The following is a 19,489-nucleotide window of genomic DNA, read 5'->3' on the forward strand; positions in this document are numbered from 1 at the left end:
TGCACATGGATGCAAAACACTAAATCTGAACAAACATTTAATTTTTCATCCTGTTTTTAATACAGTTTAAATGTCAGTGTGGTTCACATGCAAATGCAGCTACTGCTAATGCATTAATATAGATAACACGCTGTGTCTTTGTGTGTGTTGCTGTGCGCGCTCAAAAATGGTACATCCTGGAGGAAATGACTTTGCCTTTTTGTTGTTGTTTGTTTTTGGGAGGTTTTCGGGTGGTTCAGGTGATACGCAAAGACTTCACATGATGCTCTTTGACAGTATATCAGGTGGAATCAAATCAGCAGTTGAGAGCAGATCAGTCGCAGGTCAACCAGCAGGTAAGTCACTGACTGAAGTCGTTGACTGTTTTCTTAGTCTGTGTAACAGAGGACAAAATGAGGCAGGATTTTCTGTTTTATCACCTGTTTATAGAACTTATTCTTGTTGTATTCGTATTAATGTATTTCTATATGTGTTTGTGTGTGACTGCATGAACAAAAAAGAGTGAGGAATCAGAATCATCTGTATCTTATCAGCCCCATGATTTTTTACTTTATTCATGTACACATGAATCTGTGCAGGAGAACCAAGAAGCACTCAGTACTGAAGTGAGTACAATCCTTCAACTCTTTGAGTGACTAAACTTTGGAAACAAACCATCCCAGCGGTCTCTAAGAAAACTGACTACCTGAAGAATGGAGAGAAACAAGAAAACCGTTTATTCACTGTTTATTCTGCTGCTACTGCTACTGGTCTGCAAAAGTGAGGAGTGTCCCAGGCTTCCAAAGAGTTAGTCGTCTTCTTTCCCCCCCTCTTGATTTATATCATATAACAAACTTTAAGATCTGTTGTTTGACATATTTACTCATTTTCATTTAATCTCTCCTGTTTTAATTCTCACAGATCTCACTTGCTACACTGACTACAATAGAAACATCACATGTTTGTGGAACAGCAAATACGTGTCTGATGACACTGCATGCACCATACATGCTCACTATACATCTCGACGCCTGTAAGGACCTCGGTCACAAAGAGAAATCCTCAACACATAAATACTCACAATACATAAATCACACCTGTTATCATGTGCACCAAAAAGAGATTAATACTGTTTTTTTTTTTCAGTTCTTACAGCGCTTCCTGTCACCTAAAGCCTTTTGATGTCTCCAGACCAGCTCTAAAGAAGTGCTCCCTGATCTTTGAAATTGAATACACTGTGAGTGTGTGGAAAAATCAAATTGTTTTCAAGCCCCAGATATACAATCATATGTCCTATATGTCAGTTTGTAGTCTAAGTAGTGATCGATGTTGGATTAATTTTAAAAACTGGTTAGCCAAATTTATCAAGCACATACCACAGTTAACGAAAGAGAGAGGGGTCAGTGAGCAGGGATCTTTAAAAATTGTTTTATGCCAGAATCATTCTCTTTGACTTTTCCATGTTCTGTATTTGAAGTGAAGTTTAAGGTAATTATAGCTTTTGTCCAGCTTCTTTTTAATGGCATGAAAGTGAAATTGCAATGAAATCTGAAAGTACAGAAAAATCCTTTTAAGTGAATCTATTATTTCTCATTTTCCGCTTCTGATATTTTAATTTCTATTTTACTAGACTTTTGCCTGTTGAACAGTTCAAACTGCACCGCTTTAGTCTTGTACTGAGTGATGATACATGTACTCGTTATCTGTCTAAAAGAAGCTTCATCTCTTCTCTCTTTATAGCTGCTCTCTGTTTATACCAACTCTGTTGTCTGATTGGCTATTTGTGACTCCAATCTTTGACTTTGGCAAACTTCAAATTTGATTTAAACATTTTTTTTTCCAGTTTCTGTCTTTCCATGAGTTGTCCCTTAATCTGAGCTGCAACCAAATGAAGCAGAGTTTAATCACTTCCTTCAAGCCATCCTGTCACAGTGAGTGTAATCTACAGTATAAATACTGGCTCTTTGTGATTTACAGTGCGAGCTATTCATGGTGACCTAAAACAACTGTGTGTGTGATCTTGCAGTAAAGGTGAATCCTCCTGCAGAGCCAAAAGTCAACTTCACGTCTGTTTCCTGGTTGTCCCAAGTCCACAAACATGAAAGGATCAGTTCATACAAAAGTAAAGTGCAGTGGAAGAAGCAGGATCAGTCATGGAGTGTAAGTTTAGATTTTGTGACACAATGTGAACAAGTTTAAGTGTAAAGTGATCTTAAAAGTGCACGTTTAAATGACAACCCTGTGGCTGTGTGAATCCAAGCAAGATTTATTCTCAACCCCGCACTGCTTTCTGTCTGTCAGGATCCCGCTGTGCGCAAAACACGTGGCATTCAATGTGGGCAGGAGTGCAAGGCAGAGCTGAAGCCACATTTGCTGATCCAAGGCGAGAGGTATGAGGCACGCGTTCGTGTGCGGTCTATTTTTCAGCACCGCAAGGGAGCCTGGAGTGACTGGAGCCCCACTGCATCATGGAAGTCACAAGCAGGAAAAAAGAAACAAACTTAGCATGTGTAATTGCTATAAACTTTCACAGCACACATTGCAACCTGTACCCAGATATTTAAAATCACAGATGTACGGGATGTATATAAAACTTAGGTTTTTGGTAGCACTTAATAATAATGTCACAATGTTAAGAATTATTAATGTTTTAGTAAGGTATTAGCAAGTGTTTAATTCATACTAACAGTGAGTTACTATCAGTGATAGCTGTACATGGTGTTGTAGTAACAGATGTATAAATATATGTGTATTTAAAAATGACATACTGAGGAGGAGTAATTATATATAAAACATGGAGTACACACTGTTAGGTTCATTTTTGAGAGAGAGAAGACAAACATGCTCAAAGTGCGTTGTCTTAAATGTATTAAGCATTTGAAGGCTCAAGTTAAAAAACAGCTGCCGAGTCTCTTTGCTCGCTCAGGAGAGCCAAACGAACAAAGAGCAGCACACCCAAATAGTATAGACTTTTATGGTGGGTCACAGAAACAGAATGTTAACATGATTGGTGGAATCAGTTGAGGGTGGCCTTCGGTCTGATACTGGTGCACGTTTCTTCTTCTGCACCTCTCTGGATATCAGCCTTATATGGAGATGACCCTTTCGCAGGCAACACTCCCATTACCATGGCAACCACCTGTCGTTCTCCAGCCTGGCCTGTAGAGTTCAAGAAGGGGGGTTGTCTTGTAGCTATCACAACCTCCATCCACATTCCTGTGAAGGATCTTCCCCCTGTTTGTCTGCCAGCATCAGAGTGAATCCAGACCATTCTTCAATACATTGTGTGCAGTAAAGGATAAACAAATGTGTGTTGCTAATCATCAAGTGTTAGCCTTAAAGATAATAAATCCCATCAACACTTATTACCTCAATAATGCTTAAAAGTGTAATATTATTATAAAGTTCTACCAAGTTTTTTAACTGTGACATGATTTATTTATTTATTTTTTTTGCGAGGAGGGTTTGTTCTCCACCACAGTACGTTCATAATAAAAGAATCAAAAGAATAAAAGAATACATTTTTATAGTCACACAACGCATGCTTCTTATTAAGTGAAGACAAAACAGAAGAAAGACCTCCAAACAAACAGTAACTGAATGATGCTGCAGTAAAGGAATGGGGCTGTCTTATGCAAAAGATTTGAATTCAGACATTAATAATAATAGTAATTAAATGAAGGGTAAATATGTAAACTAAATAAGATAAGATAAAACTTTATTAATCCCTCGGGTGGGTTCCTCTGGGAAATTCGGTTTACAAAAAAAAGCACAGCACCATATATATATATGTATGTATATGTGTATATATATATATATATATGCCTTCCAGTTCCAGTAGCCCACTTTTCGTCAGGGTGCTCTGGTTCCTCAACACCTGACGCGGACCTTGTTGATCCGGGCGACGTCCGAGCCGGCATGCCTTCATATTTATCTGTCTCGCTCATGTCTGCGGTAGGCTTGCTTAGCATAGGGAGTCTAGCCTTAGGACCCTTACTGGATACAGACGCCCCAGGCAGGAATCGAACTTGCGATCCTCTGTTCCAAAGGCGTGTAGTCTAACCACTACGCTATCCAGCTGTATATATATATATATATACAGCTGGATAGCGTAGTGGTTAGACTACACGCCTTTGGAACAGAGGATCGCAAGTATATATATGTATGTATATATATATATATATATATATATATATATATATATATATATATATATATGCGCAGTATCAGTCAGTCATTTTTTAGGTTATTTGATAGAAAAAAAGGATCATGTGCTCATAAACATACATAGAACAGTGGATAACAGTGACACATTGTTAAACACGGCATTGGTCACTGTTTAATTCCTCATTCTTTAAGCATTACTCGTCCTTAGTTTGTAATTCATAAATACAGATATACATGCTTAGAAAGAACCACTTCTGAACCTGATCTCCTTACTCCAAGGAGCTTTTCTGAGTCGTCATTGTTCCAGGAGGAGGGCATTCATACTTTCATTTCACCTGAGTTCACCTGTGGGAGAAAACAGCACCAAACATCCTGAATATTTCTTTTAATTCAGAAGTACTTGGGAACTAATCTTGAGTGATTACTGACTAAACGGACTAAAGATAATGAACCAGAGAAATTCTAAACTCTTAAACAACTCAGGGATATCTGAATTTGTGTCTGGACCTTCAGACTCAAGATATAAAGGATCATACCTGCTTTACCTCCAGTGTTGTGCCAAAAAGAGATCGTCTGCCAAAAACTGATTTCCAATGTTTCCATGTGTTTTTCTGTGTAACGTCTTTACTTGTATTGGTAAATAGAATATAGTGAACATGATTTTCAAAGGGTTTATATATACAATTTAGAAATTACCTGTTTTTTCCAAGTATCTTTATGGCAGACATTACTTTTTGGCACAACACTGGCTAACCAACAACAGCTAGATACAAGCTAATATTACAGTTGAATATTATGCAACCTACCTTTAGGCTCCAGTATTCTAAAACTCACACTTCCCCTCTGATAAACAATATGATTACGTAACCAATACACCAGCTTACCAAAGAATAACTGAAACAATCTATAACAACAGAGGATAATTAATTCAGGGTCTGAAAGCAGTTTACCACCTGAGTCCAATATCACGCACAAAATTCTGGACTGGAGCACGTTCGTCCATAAGAACTTGAAAGGTGCTCCTTGAGATGTTCAAAGCTTGGGATATTAAGGTTGCCAGGGACTGGCAGATGCAAGTGGACTTGGATCAGAGGCGGGGAGGTGTGGGAAGCCTGATCGGGCTCCCCCCTTCAGTCTCTCCTCTCTGCTCTCTCCTATCTTGTCCCTTTTGTCTTACTTCTCTCCATCATCTTTTCTGTCCCTTTGATGAAGTGAGGCTCCATAAATGCTAAAGAGGTGAGTAGTATTTCTCAGTTACAATGAATAGATAGGAGAAAATAAACTGTAGAAGACTAAAGAGAAGAAAGAATGAGAGAAATAACAGTTTAACATAAACCAGTGACACACTCCGGGGCCTGATCAACCCTGGCAGGGCCTCCTTGGATGAAGGTGTCTAATGATAATGGCCGAAACACCTGATGAATCCAAGGTCCACTACTGACGATCAGAGATGGGTTACTGTAATCTGATTACTTTTTTCAGGTAACGAGTAAAGTAAGGGATTACTATTGCAAAAACGGTAATTAGATTACTGTTACTTTCCCGTAGGAACGCTGCGTTACTGCATTACTAAAACCGTGATTTTTTTGCCAGAATGTCTCATGACAGTGACGTAAGCAAGTGCGACGTTCGTGACAACAGCTGTGTGCAGATCAACAATGGATCATATATCGAGTGCAGGAGAGAGTATGAGCGTGCAGCGTTTAAAGCGTGGAAGTACTGACCTTACTTTGAGTTTAATTCCATAAAAAGTGACAAAAACATTAGTGTACGTTGTGCGTGGGAAGAAAACTTCTCTTTACAGTGAAAAAAACCCCTAATAACATGGACTGAACCACCACTCACAACCACTAGCACTTTATATAGCCTCTGTAGAAATTATCCACATATCTCACTTATCTTAACTGCACTACTGTATAGCTCTGTAAATAATCATTCTGTACATACGATAATTTTTAACCCTACAACTGTTTACAACTTGCATAGTTCCCATTTCTGTATAGCTGTATATCTCAGATTTCTGTAAAGTTATTTATTTCATATTCTGTATAGTTTTTCATATTTATATCCTGTTCATATCCTGTACAGAGCTTGTACTCACTACAGCCTGTACATACCTATAGTTATAGAATATTCACAACATACTTCATACCGTGTACATTATAACATACCATAATAGACCCATTTCTGTAATATACTCACATATCTATATTATTGCTAATATATATTGTAATATATCTATATCACTAAAGCACTTCTGGATGGATGCAAACTGCATTTCGTTGCCCTGTACCTGTGCATGTGCAATGACAATAAAGTTGAATTCTATTCTATTCTATTCTATTCTATTCTATTCTAAACTTCCAAGCAAGCACCAAGTGCGCTGAGAAACTCGTGGATTCTTCCACTGACCGCTGCGGCACACCTGCACCAGGGCAAACCTCCGCCTACTCTACTCCTGCTTTACATGTGAAAATAGAGCAACAGGACCGCTGAGTCTTTGATGTTATTTATTTTCTGCTGTGTTTTACTTGCATCTATTTGAAAGAGTGAGTGTAAACACAAAAAAAAATATTTTATGTGCTGGAATGTGCAGAAAATGGGTTTAAATATTAAACAAATTTCTTCCAGTCAGAGAATGTTGCATATAATTAAATTTTTGCTTGATGCATAAAGTTAAAAGATTAAAACTAATAAAACAAGTTTTAAAAAGGGACCTTTCCATTTGATTACATTTTGTATGATGGATTATGCAGAAAAAGTAGAATTGGGCTGAAAGATCTATCGCTTTATCACCTATTCAGGTTGTAAATCGTATTTTTAAAAAGTAACTAAGTAATTAAGTACTTTTGGAAATAAGTAATCAGTAAAGTAACAGGATTACGTTTTGGGGGAAGTAATCGGTAATTAGTTACTGATTACTTTTTTCAAGTAACTTGACCAACACTGCTGACGATGTGTCCCAAATCTTAATACGACAACCTAGATCAGATCTCTAATCTCCCCAAAAAATGGCAGGTTAGCCTGGGTAAAAAACCGAAAGTTGAGGCACACAACGATGTGTGCTGCTGTGAACGTTTCTGGGCTGCTTCTCCTCAATGTTCTGTAACAACCTACTGAAGCTTTCAGGTGTATTTATAATAAGAATAAAATTTCACACTGGTGAACTCGATTATCTAGTTAGGTGACTTCTAAAGGCAACTGATATCACTGGATTCCTGCTCTTGTTTCCATTCTCTGCCATATTCAGCTAAAACCACATCACCTTGTGTTTATAGCTGTAAAATAAAAAGTCCATATGACATATGATTTTGATTTCATTTATACTTTTGTAGCAGCTGTTTCAAGGCCATACAAGTGAAGGCATTTACTGACTACATTAAGTTGTTTTAGATGATGTCATGTTAACTACTTTAACATGAAAATGAAAGTGATTAAATGCTTGTTTTTTAAATATATTTTGTTTGGATTAAAACAAACAAGCAATAAGAACTTTAGTTTTCGACACAAATATAGGGAATATAGGAAATTAATAAAACAAAAAATCTAGAACTCTGTATGTCTCTGTGCAGGATAGGTTGAGCCTTTGCAGTGGCATTTAATAGAAAGTTACTGTGCCAGTCGCTCACTTATCTTTGCTGCTACTGCCATCTACTGGTCAATAGTTGCTGAATTTCACTGTACACAAAGACACAAAAGTCTTTTAACAATAACAAAAAACTATTAACTAACAATAAATAAATAAATAGAATTAAATATCAGTATTTTCTTTAACTAAATACGCCCAGATTAATAACTGTGCCAGTATAAAAAACCCTTTGGTGTTAAAAACCTGTTGGTATCTACCAAAGTGGAGCTATGCCAACTTTGTGATCAAAAGGTGTGGACATGGAGAATTGTGATACAAGACACATCCAAATATGCTCCTTGTACTGGTTGTTACAGGCAGCCCGACTGGTTTTCATAGTGAGTGACTTTCAGCCACAACTTTCAGCCACAACACACAGAGTGATGTTTTTTTTTAACTTGCAGTGACAGATTGTCATGAATAGCTGTGTGATACAGGGAGGAATGGAGAACCAAACAGAGAAACCAAACAGCAGGGAATGAGGGAGATTACAACAACAGACAAAGGGAAACAGAGGGTTAGAATACACAAGGAATGATGAAGGAACGGGAAACACAGCTGAGACAAATTAGACACAACAAGAAACACTGAGCATGGAATGCAAGACTGTCCAAATAAAACAGGAAACTGTGAGACGTGGACCGAGACACGAGCTTGACACAGGAGTGGAGGAAAGGTAGACGAGAGAGGGAGTGAGAGGACACGAGAGAGAGGAGAAGAGAGGGAGCGAGGACGCAGAAAAGGGAAACAAGACACACCTGCACATAAACATGAAAACACAGAGAGCGACACATGACAGAGACACAAGGGGAACCTAATGGCCAAGGAACAAAACAGCGAATACAAGAATTTGAAACATAGAATAAACTCAAGACTACTAAATGAACCTAAACTACACCATGATACATAATAGACACCAAAACACAAGAAACTCAAAACACTGGGTCAAATGACCGAGAACCATGACACAGATCTGTTACCAACATACTGAAATGTCATCAAAATGAATGTAATTAATAAAACTCAGAAAGATCTAAAAAGTCTGTCAGATTAATGCCTGAATGTCACTGTAACGGTGGACCCAAGAAATACCAGCCGGAGCGACTTTGACAATGCAGAACTTTTTATTAAACTCGGGGTTGTACGTGGACACATATACTCCCGCGCTCTCTTTCTCTGCTGTCACGTCCGTCTCCTCTCCGTCTGTCACTGCCAACATATAAAGAGACACAATCACTGTCAGATCCCAGCACACCTGTCCCCTCCTCTGCAGCTGGCCAAGGACCACACCCACGCCACACATCCCCACCGCCCGACTGAGGCCGGGGCCCATCCGGCCGAACCTACTCCCCCCCCCGCGAGCGAGAGAGGAAATCGGCCACGACCATCTGCGCGCCCGGCCTATGGATCACCTTGAACTTAAAGGGCTGCATGGCCAGATACCACCGAGTGATCCGGGCGTTGGCATCCTTCATGCGGTGGAGCCACTGCAGTGGGGCGTGGTCCGAGCAGAGGGTGAACGGGCGGCCCAGGAGGTAGTAGCGAAGGGAGTCGACCGCCCACCGGATTGCCAGGCACTCCTTCTCCACTCCGTATGGGTTGTACCAATTCGTGACGCTTCCGTTCGGCCCCTGCGCCGCCCCGGGAGCTCACCCCTCCTCTGCAGCTGGCCAAGGACCACACCCACGCCACAGTCACAATATGGTTTACTGACATTAACAGTTCCTTCATTAATATGTGTATGCATCATGGATCTGACACTAAATAATGTTTCATTTTCTTCCTTTGTACATCCCCAAACTGTTATTCTTACATTTGTATTGTAAAAATAGAAAGATCCTGCCTCAGAGTTATATTGAAAAGCTTGTTTGTGCATTTATTACTTAATGTTTAAATTACTTTTATTGTAATTTATTATAATCAGGTTTTCCTAAAAACGCCTTCAGTTGATTTAATCACTAAAAATGATCAATCACAAGTTCTAAACCCTTTCTAACTTCATCAGCATACATACATCATATCCTGTCACTTTTCAATCAGTTGGACACGTCTGTTCATTCACGCTTTCCGTGTCTGGGAACAGCAGTACTGAGTAAAATTGCATTTGTCACGGCGGGGTGCGCCGGTGTGTGTGTGGAAAGAGGACCCAAAAGCAGATGACGATGAGGAGTAGTAAGGTTTTAACAGAAGGTGAAGCTTTATTGTGATGCCGGCAGGAAATAAACCAAGAGACCAAAACAAGCTGGCAAAAACACTAAGAAACAAAAAACACTAAACTGGCAAGACACTAAGAAACAAAACACTAAAGGTACTAAGACCAAAAAAAACTATAACTATGACTGAGGTGAGATTAAACAGACGAAAACTATAACCATGACTGCGGTGATGTAAACAGACGAACCGACAATGGCATGGAGAAAACAAAAGGCTTAAATACAGACATGAGGTGATCAGGGGAAGTGGCGACACATGGGGGAAAACAGCTGACAGACATAAACCTAATGACAGGACCAGGAGAGAAAGCTAAATACAATGAACAAAGAACACATGACATTGTCAAAATAAAACAGGAAATACTAACAACTAAACATGACAACACAACAGACCCAACACGTGATGAATAAATACCAAACCCCAAAACATAGAAAACCCAGGAACAATAACCAATAACTGCCTAAACTAAAGGCAAAATAGGAAATAACAAACTAATAACATATCAAAAAATACAAAGAAAACTCAGAGTGCTGGGTCGGAGACCCAGCCTGTGACAGCATTTTTGGGGACGAGTTGTATTAAGTTTGTTTTGATTACTTAGCAAACATTCAGCAGCACAGCAGTAGTTGTTAACAATGCCTTCCATGTTTAATGAGACACTAACTCCCACAATACTTTGCTAGTTTTATTTATGTAGTATCAGGTGCAGCTGTAGTTCCCAGCCATGGTATAACCTCCTTCAGCGATGTCAAACTCAATTTCGGGCCATGCACAGTTCACTTTGATCTAGTGGGCTAAACCAGTGAAAGTGCCCTTTCTTTTGGTGTAAAGATGTTTAAATACACATTTAACCCCAATGAATATGAGATAAAGAAGTGCAATTTTGGGTCATATGAGCTCTGGTTAGTTAGTTAGTTCAGTTTTCTGCCAAAGCTCTGTCTCTTTGTCAGTGTGAAGCCAAGCGTACTTAAATGTTTTAGCATAAACCGAGCAGATGTTCACCAAACGTCTGGCCCGTGAACTGTGGTGAGAACACGGACTCAACCATGCTGTGCTGAAGTTTGTAGTTAAAAGAGCTCTCATCCTGTATAGACAACATTGATGATCTTATTGTGCCTGTTTTTAAGATAAACAGAATGATTGAACCAGTCAACTTGTTTAAGAGTGTTTAAGAATGACTGATCAAAAACTGGTTCGAGGATTGCACCTGGAGGCGGGTATCAATTACCAGTTTGAAATTCTCCAAATGTCTTCCTGTTGTCTGTGCAGATTTGTTTTTCTGGCAGTTGTACACTTCAGACTTCAAACTGATGGCAGTGGAGGTGGATAGACACACAAACGTGTCACAATAAGTTATTATTGGGGAGGATATCATGGCTCATGATATTTTATGTTATTGACCCCTGATACTCCTCTCTTTACTAGTGATGGGATAATTAATGAACAAACATGGACAATAATTAGTATCTTATAAAACACAATTACAGTTTGACTCTGACAGTGACGTCAGGGTGACACGGGTATGCAATGGGGGGGGGCAAGATAATGGTTTGCTAGTTCCTTGTACATAGTTTTATGGAGTTTGCTCTGTGCAAACCAGCAGGCTGGGCTTGGATGACTGAACAACACAAACATGAAAAGAGGTCAGGCAGACAGGCCGTACTTAGCCCACATTTTAGCTATAGTCAATGAACCACACACACACACACACACACACACACACACACACACACACACACACACACACACACACACACACACACACACACACACACACTGCTGTACCACAGTAGCAGACAAAGTGAATGGTTAAACGTTTAGATGCAGCACTCAGAGCACTTCAGGTGTAATGTTTGCTTTAAGAGTGTTGCTGGGTGGGCACTGGTTTAGCATAGTTGGATGAGCAGGCGACCATGTGCTGCACGTCTCCCCCTCTGTCTCTTTTTGCGTTCCTGTCAGTCTTCACTGTCTCCATCTAATAAAGCCAGAAAAAGGCCCCAAATTTTTTTTTTTTTAAAAAGTGTTGCTGGAACATCAAAAAGGGGTTGCAGTGTCTTCATGGATCCAGAGAAAACATATGATAGGGCGCCTGAGGTAGTGTGTTAGGAAATCAGAAGTGCATGTGAGTGTGGCGCAAGACATCAAATCAAATCAAAATCAAATCACTTTTATTGTCACATCACATGTGCAGGCACACTGGCACAGCACATGCGAGTGAAATTCTTGTGTGCGAGCCCCACAAGCAACAGAGATGTGCAAACACAACAACACAAACGAGCAAAATACAAGAATGGCCAACCTGAAACTAATAAATATATGTACAATATATAATAGTGTATGCATTTCTGGATGTGTATACTAAATATTTTCCTACGTGTGTGTGTGTGTGTGTGTGTGTGTGTGTGTGTGTGTGTGTGTGTGTGTGTGTGTGTGTGTATACACATTTTTACAAATTAAATAGTAAAAAAAAAAAATAATAATAATAATAATAATAATAATAAAATATATAAAATATACAGAGTTGAATATGTGCAGGACGCCAGCGAGACAGTGGGTTAGGTGTGTGGTAGAAGTGACAGATAAGTTCAAGGTGGGTATGGGATTACATCAGGGTTTGACTTTGAGTCCTTTCCTGTTTTTGATGGTGATGGACAGCCTGACAGGTGAAGTCAGGCAAGGGTCTACGTGGACTAACGATGCTTACAGATGATATTTTGCAGTGGCGAGAAGGTAGCAGAGAGCCTGGACATGTGGAGGTTTGCACTGGAGAATAGAGGAATGAAAGTCAGTAGAAGATAGAATACATGAGTGAGAATGAGAGGGATACAGGTGGAACGGTAAACATGCAACTAGCACAGGTGGTGAAGGTGGGGTCAACCATCCAAAGCCTCATATAGTAGACAACAGAGGTGAAGAAGAGAGTGCAGCGGGTGGAGATGAGGGTCAAGGTTGATGTGTGACAAGAGTGAATGGAAAGATTTCCAGTGTGGTGGTGAAACCTGCTATGATGTATGGTTTGGAGACGGTGGCACTGACAAAAAGGCAGGAGGCTGACGTGGAGGTGGCAGAGTTGAAAATACCAAGATGTTTTACTAAGAGTGACCAGGATGGACAGAATTGAAAATGAGTACATGAGAGGTATAGCTCATGTTGAAAATCATTTTTGGAGGGGTTAAGGGTTTCAGGATATTCAACCCCTCATGAACAAAATGTATTGCCTAAACCTTTTATACATGTCTGGCCAGGTTCTAGTAAGTTATGCACAAGTTGGCTTCTTGTATATCCTGTGTGCTGTGGCTTAAAAGCCCCCCTAATCGTGAGACTGGCCTACTTTTTGGTGATCTGCTTGTGTGTGCCTGACGTGTCACAGCATGTGATTAATATTTGTTTTGGTGTCTGCGTTAAAATATTGTCTTTAACACTTTCTCACCTGTGAGGCCCAGTTCGGTCAGATTTAGGCTGTCTATTTTCATCTGCTGTGTGCAGCTGGATGTGATACTTGCAACGGTGGCATATTAAAAAAAAGTAAGACACTCTAGCACACGTGCACACTTCAGCACCTCTAATTTCAAGTCCTTTCCCAAACTGATAGCATTTCACCAGCAGTGGATAGTTGTGTATTAACTGGGCACAGTCACTTTTTTGTAGTATAGACTGTTCTGCCACTTATATCGTGCCTCCAGGAAACTGCAGAGGGATGATTGCCGTGTGAGTGCATGCACACGAGAACAAAACTAAATTTAGGACAGTGATGTGTTGTATTACTCAGTAACGGGTAATCATGTGTACTGTATAACAAGTTATTCAGAAATGGGGATCATAACAGTTTTACTAATGGCACTAAACATGTGTGGTAAAATTATTTGTGATGTAAAAGGTCACTCCAGGATTAGAGACTACATCAAGGAGGGGTGTAGCTAGAAAGGTCTAAAAAGTAAAGCCAAAACAGAAGTGCCGTAAACATGAATTCTTTTTAATGGCTGGCACAACTTCAATAGTAAGCCTTTACCCAGTGATTGTGCAGTGTCATTGGTTTCACAGTTGCTTGCCACATGTGGTTTTAAAACACCACAGTCACAATGATGAAAATGCGTCACAGCGAGACTTCACTTACTAGTCAATGGGTGATGTCATAGTTACTACTTGTTACTTAAAGAAATGACAAGAAAGCTTGTCTAAGAGAGTTTGGGCTGTGTTGAAGAATAAAGGTTGTCTAACCAAATAATGACAAACTGTTTTTGCCTCATATACTGTATTTCCATGTATCTTTGTATGTGTTTCAATAAATTGCTGCACATATTTTCCATTTTCCCTGCAAAATATTTAGAATACAGAGCAACAGCTCAAGAATTTTACTGTAGTCCACATTCAAAGTGTAGAACATAATCCAGACTGAGAAAAACAGAAGGGATCAACACAGGGTTAGCATGACTTAAAAGCCTCACCAAGGCTAATCAAGATCTCTAAAGGTCTTTTTAATTGCATGTTTCTGTGTAACTGCCCATTTCTTAATTAATTAAGAGTACACATTTGCTATTTCAGATTATTTAATCATATTCTGAATGTATCTGCTCTTTCTGATTGACAGACACAGAGCCGGGCCACATCCCTGGCTCCATCAGCATTCCTTTCCACGCCTTCCTGTCACCTTCTGGCCACTTCCTGCCAAAGGAACAACTCCAGGCTCTGTTTGCCCGTGCTGGTGTGGATCTCGACTGCCCGCTTTGTGTCTTATGCGGCTCTGCAGTGACCGCGTGCCACGTGGCACTGGCGGCCCACGAGTGCGGGCACCCGGGGGTGTCGGTGTATGACGGTGGATGGTCGGAGTGGTACACCCGCGCCGTGCCCGAGCACGTCATATCAGATGGGAGAGGGAAACATTTGTGATAACAGGAAGGACCTGTGACCGATGGTTTTAGGCTGGATCACTTGTGCTGTTGTTGCTATTGAAGTTTGGTCATTTGGGATTTGTATGACTTCCTCCTGTGAAGCCACAGCCAGCAGCACGATAGCAAAATTTCCCAGAATGTCCAAAAAGCTCCTGTATTAATAATACACCACTGGGGATTTTTTTTTTTGTTCATCTTTTATATACTGATAGATGATTTGTGATTAAAGTCAACAATATGTGGACACTAAACTGAACTTCTTAACCCCGTCCCACCACCTCAAGTCTCCACCTGTTGGCAGCTCATGGACTCAAAGACACCTACACTTTGTAATCTTGTGTAATCTTTGGTAAAATAAATATGAACATGTTTATCGACGCAGTAACTGATTAAAAAGGACTGAAAATAGACAAAGAGCAGAGTCTCCTTTGTTAGGTTCTTACAATAATGCAGTTTAAACGATGGACTTTTGACTTGTTGACTGATTAGAGCCTAAGGATAGTGATGTTTTTCTGTTTGTTTTTGGGGGGTTTTCCGCTTCCAAAGTCAGATATCCTGAGAAGTTTGTGTCTAAAGAAAAAATAAATTAATATATCATCATGATTGCTACTGTCTCATGTCATGTTACACATTGCCAATTACTGTACAGCATTTTAGAAGACTCTTTTTCTGTGGTGGCTTAAAATGATTTCAGTGATGCAATGTTGATGCTAAAAATATTGCTTTTAATATAACAAGTAAATCACTTTTGCCATATACAATAATCATTTCTTGAGTAAAGTTCAGCATGAACAGATATAAAATAGACTTGCACTAAAGGAAACAAAAAGGTGGCATCAAAACCCACTTTGCTGTGACGTACTTAGTGATAGTCACACGTATTACACGTAAGGCATTTTTCCACTGCATAGCAAAGGGGTTGCTGTACATAAGTTGAAATGTTAAAGCTGACCTGTGACAAGGAAGTGAGACTCAAATGTCCTCTCTTCCTCTTTCGCATTAAAAAAGCCTTTTGCTTTTTCTGAGCAGTATAGTTGTACATGTGTCACCGAGAGGACATGTTCATTATTTGTGCTGTTGCAGTGTGGGAGTAGTCACCCTGTCCTGGCTCTTAACTGGTGAGTGTGGTGCTCTGATAAAAGATTTCTGTTATCTTGCTGTGAACATGAGCTCCTTTGGGAAAGTTGTTGGTGATAACTTAGAACAGCAGTGAAGTCCCAAGATAATCTCTTGGTTTGTTTTTTATGTCATAAATAATTGGGGGTTTTTACATTTTAAGTTTAATTTTATTTTATTTCAGAACACAACATAAATTCTAGTTAGACTAAAAACAAATAAAAATACTAACAATAAGAAAAAGCTCGCTTGTTTTAACACTGATTATATTTTCAGGGCTTTGATGTGAAGTTATCTTTGTGAAGTTAATATTTATCCCTTTCCACTTTATAATAACCAACATTAAATGCCATTTGAGTTTGTGTTTCTAAAGCTTCCACTCGAGGGCAGCACTACACTAGAGTTTTAAACCTTGGCATTCAGCACTGTTGTATAATAGGAGCTCAGGTGAAATAGTCTGAACATTTAATCATGAGTATTTTTAATTAGTTTCTCTGAGCAGCTTTGCTGAGCACCTGCATCTACACACAGAGTTGTCTCAGGATTGTATCCACTTGAAAAATGTGTTACTTTGTATAAAAAATGGCTTTAATTCTTAAATAATTCTTGTTAAAGTGTTGTCGTAAATCTCACCCAAACGGTCGCAGCAGATGGCTGCCTCGCCCTGAATCTGGTTCTGCTGGAGGTTTCCTCCTGTTAAAAGGGAGCTTTTCCTTCTCACTGTCGACAAGTGCTTGCTATTTGGGGGTCATGTTATTGTTGGGGGCTTCGCTCTATCATTATAGTGGCCTTACATCACAATAAAAAGTGCTGTGAGGGAACTGTTATTTTGATTTGGTACTATGTAAATAACATTGAACAGAATTGAAACTGACATTGTTAAAAAACTTGTGGAACAGTGAAGCATTTACTCGTCAAACAGTAAATGAAGGTTTTTCTTCAAGAACATCTCCAACATTTTGACATTTATTAAGTATCTTTTGGTTAGTTACATAATTAAATTCATATTACGATCATTTATTTGTCTATACATAACTATTAATGTACAGTTGGTGATCTTAACTTGGCTTTAATGTCCTTTATGAGTCTAATGGGCACCATAACTTATATAAATCACGTTTTAAATAAATGTTGGAACTTGTCATTAAGACCCATCAGGAAAGTGTTTCCTCAGGTCTTTTTTTCTTTAGAGTTCAAGGCTTTTTTGAAACTAGAGTCTTGAGATATTTCCATCTCTGGTTGGTCTCTTGCTGTTAGCTGTTTTTAGCATGCTATTGATGCTTAGAGAGATCTAATGTTCTGTTCGCAGCAGTGCAAAGGCAGACATCACAGACAGAAAAATAATATAAAAGATAAAGTTGTAAAAACACTTTACAAACTGTTCCTTTTTTCATCCGTCTCAGAAATGCATGATTTAGAAAGTAAAAATACAACATAATCGTATTTTTTTCCTTAAAATGTCAAGCATCATGGACAAATGACATTACATAGCAGTCAACAGTAGTTACAAAAGGTGCAATGAGCAATCAGCTAATACCCGCCACAAGATGTCACAACAGTACAAAATATTAGTATAATATTATAATATATACGACTATAATATTAGTTATAATATATGCAATGTGCTAAGAAGTGAAGAGTGTGCTGAGAAGATTAAAGGAATACTTTAAGAAGCTAATGAATGTAAAAAACGAGAGCCAGAGGGGGACGGAAAGTGGATAGTTAGCCAATGAGGAAGTGCAGAGGATTAGTAGCAAGGAAGTGAGGCAGCTCTAGAAGAGTGGAAAGGCAGTTAATCCAGATGACATACAGTGGAGGTTTGGATGTTTCTAGGAGAGAGGGCAGTGGACTTTTTAACTAGATTGTTTAACACAATCCTGGAGATTGAGAGGACCCATGAGTAATGGAGAAGAAGTACACATCTTCTTCATTACTTTCCAAGAACAAAGATGATGTGAAAAGCTGTAGCGGTATGGCTTCATGCTGTGAAAGAGCACTTCAGGTGTAATGTTTGCTTTAAGAGTGTTGCTGGGTGGGCACTGGTTTAGCATAGTTGGATGAGCAGGCGACCATGTGCTGCACGTCTCCCCCTCTGTCTCTTTTTGCGTTCCTGTCAGTCTTCACTGTCTCCATCTAATAAAGCCAGAAAAAGGCCCCAAATTTTTTTTTTTTTAAAAAGTGTTGCTGGAACATCAAAAAGGGGTTGCAGTGTCTTCATGGATCCAGAGAAAACATATGATAGGGCGCCTGAGGTAGTGTGTTAGGAAATCAGAAGTGCATGTGAGTGTGGCGCAAGACATCAAATCAAATCAAAATCAAATCACTTTTATTGTCACATCACATGTGCAGGCACACTGGCACAGCACATGCGAGTGAAATTCTTGTGTGCGAGCCCCACAAGCAACAGAGATGTGCAAACACAACAACACAAACGAGCAAAATACAAGAATGGCCAACCTGAAACTAATAAATATATGTACAATATATAATAGTGTATGCATTTCTGGATGTGTATACTAAATATTTTCCTACGTGTGTGTGTGTGTGTGTGTGTGTGTGTGTGTGTATACACATTTTTACAAATTAAATAGTAAAAAAAAAAATAAAATAATAATAATAATAATAAAATATATAAAATATACAGAGTTGAATATGTGCAGGACGCCAGCGAGACAGTGGGTTAGGTGTGTGGTAGAAGTGACAGATAAGTTCAAGGTGGGGATGGGATTACATCAGGGTTTGACTTTGAGTCCTTTCCTGTTTTTGATGGTGATGGACAGCCTGACAGGTGAAGTCAGGCAAGGGTCTACGTGGACTAACGATGCTTACAGATGATATTTTGCAGTGGCGAGAAGGTAGCAGAGAGCCTGGACATGTGGAGGTTTGCACTGGAGAATAGAGGAATGAAAGTCAGTAGAAGATAGAATACATGAGTGAGAATGAGAGGGATACAGGTGGAACGGTAAACATGCAACTAGCACAGGTGGTGAAGGTGGGGTCAACCATCCAAAGCCTCGTATAGTAGACAACAGAGGTGAAGAAGAGAGTGCAGCGGGTGGAGATGAGGGTCAAGGTTGATGTGTGACAAGAGTGAATGGAAAGATTTCCAGTGTGGTGGTGAAACCTGCTATGATGTATGGTTTGGAGACGGTGGCACTGACAAAAAGGCAGGAGGCTGACGTGGAGGTGGCAGAGTTGAAAATACCAAGATGTTTTACTAAGAGTGACCAGGATGGACAGAATTGAAAATGAGTACATGAGAGGTATAGCTCATGTTGAAAATCATTTTTGGAGGGGTTAAAGGTTTTATTCAACCCCTCATGAACAAAATGTATTGCCTAAACCTTTTATACGTGTCTGGCCAGGTTCTAGTAAGTTATGCACAAGTTGGCTTCTTGTATATCCTGTGTGCTGTGGCTTAAAAGCCCCCCTAATCGTGAGACTGGCCTACTTTTTGGTGATCTGCTTGTGTGTGCCTGACGTGTCACAGCACGTG

General features: G+C 39.5%; 1 protein-coding gene across 1 annotated transcript; it reads left to right on the forward strand.

Moving 5' to 3' along the window:
* Nucleotides 1-222: 222 nt before the first annotated feature.
* LOC113023344 (uncharacterized) lies at nt 223-3,517 on the forward strand. Its single transcript, XM_026169360.2, has 7 exons — nt 223-335; nt 579-786; nt 901-1,012; nt 1,126-1,216; nt 1,823-1,910; nt 2,006-2,139; nt 2,281-3,517. The coding sequence occupies exons 2-7, from the start codon at nt 693-695 to the stop codon at nt 2,482-2,484; spliced, it is 723 nt and encodes a 240-aa protein (XP_026025145.2). The 5' UTR covers nt 223-335; nt 579-692; the 3' UTR covers nt 2,485-3,517.
* The last annotated feature ends 15,972 nt before the right edge of the window (nt 3,518-19,489 follow it).

This window comes from Astatotilapia calliptera, chromosome 6 (assembly GCF_964374335.1).
Source record: "Astatotilapia calliptera chromosome 6, fAstCal68.1, whole genome shotgun sequence".
Classification (NCBI taxonomy): Eukaryota; Metazoa; Chordata; class Actinopteri; order Cichliformes; family Cichlidae; genus Astatotilapia; species Astatotilapia calliptera.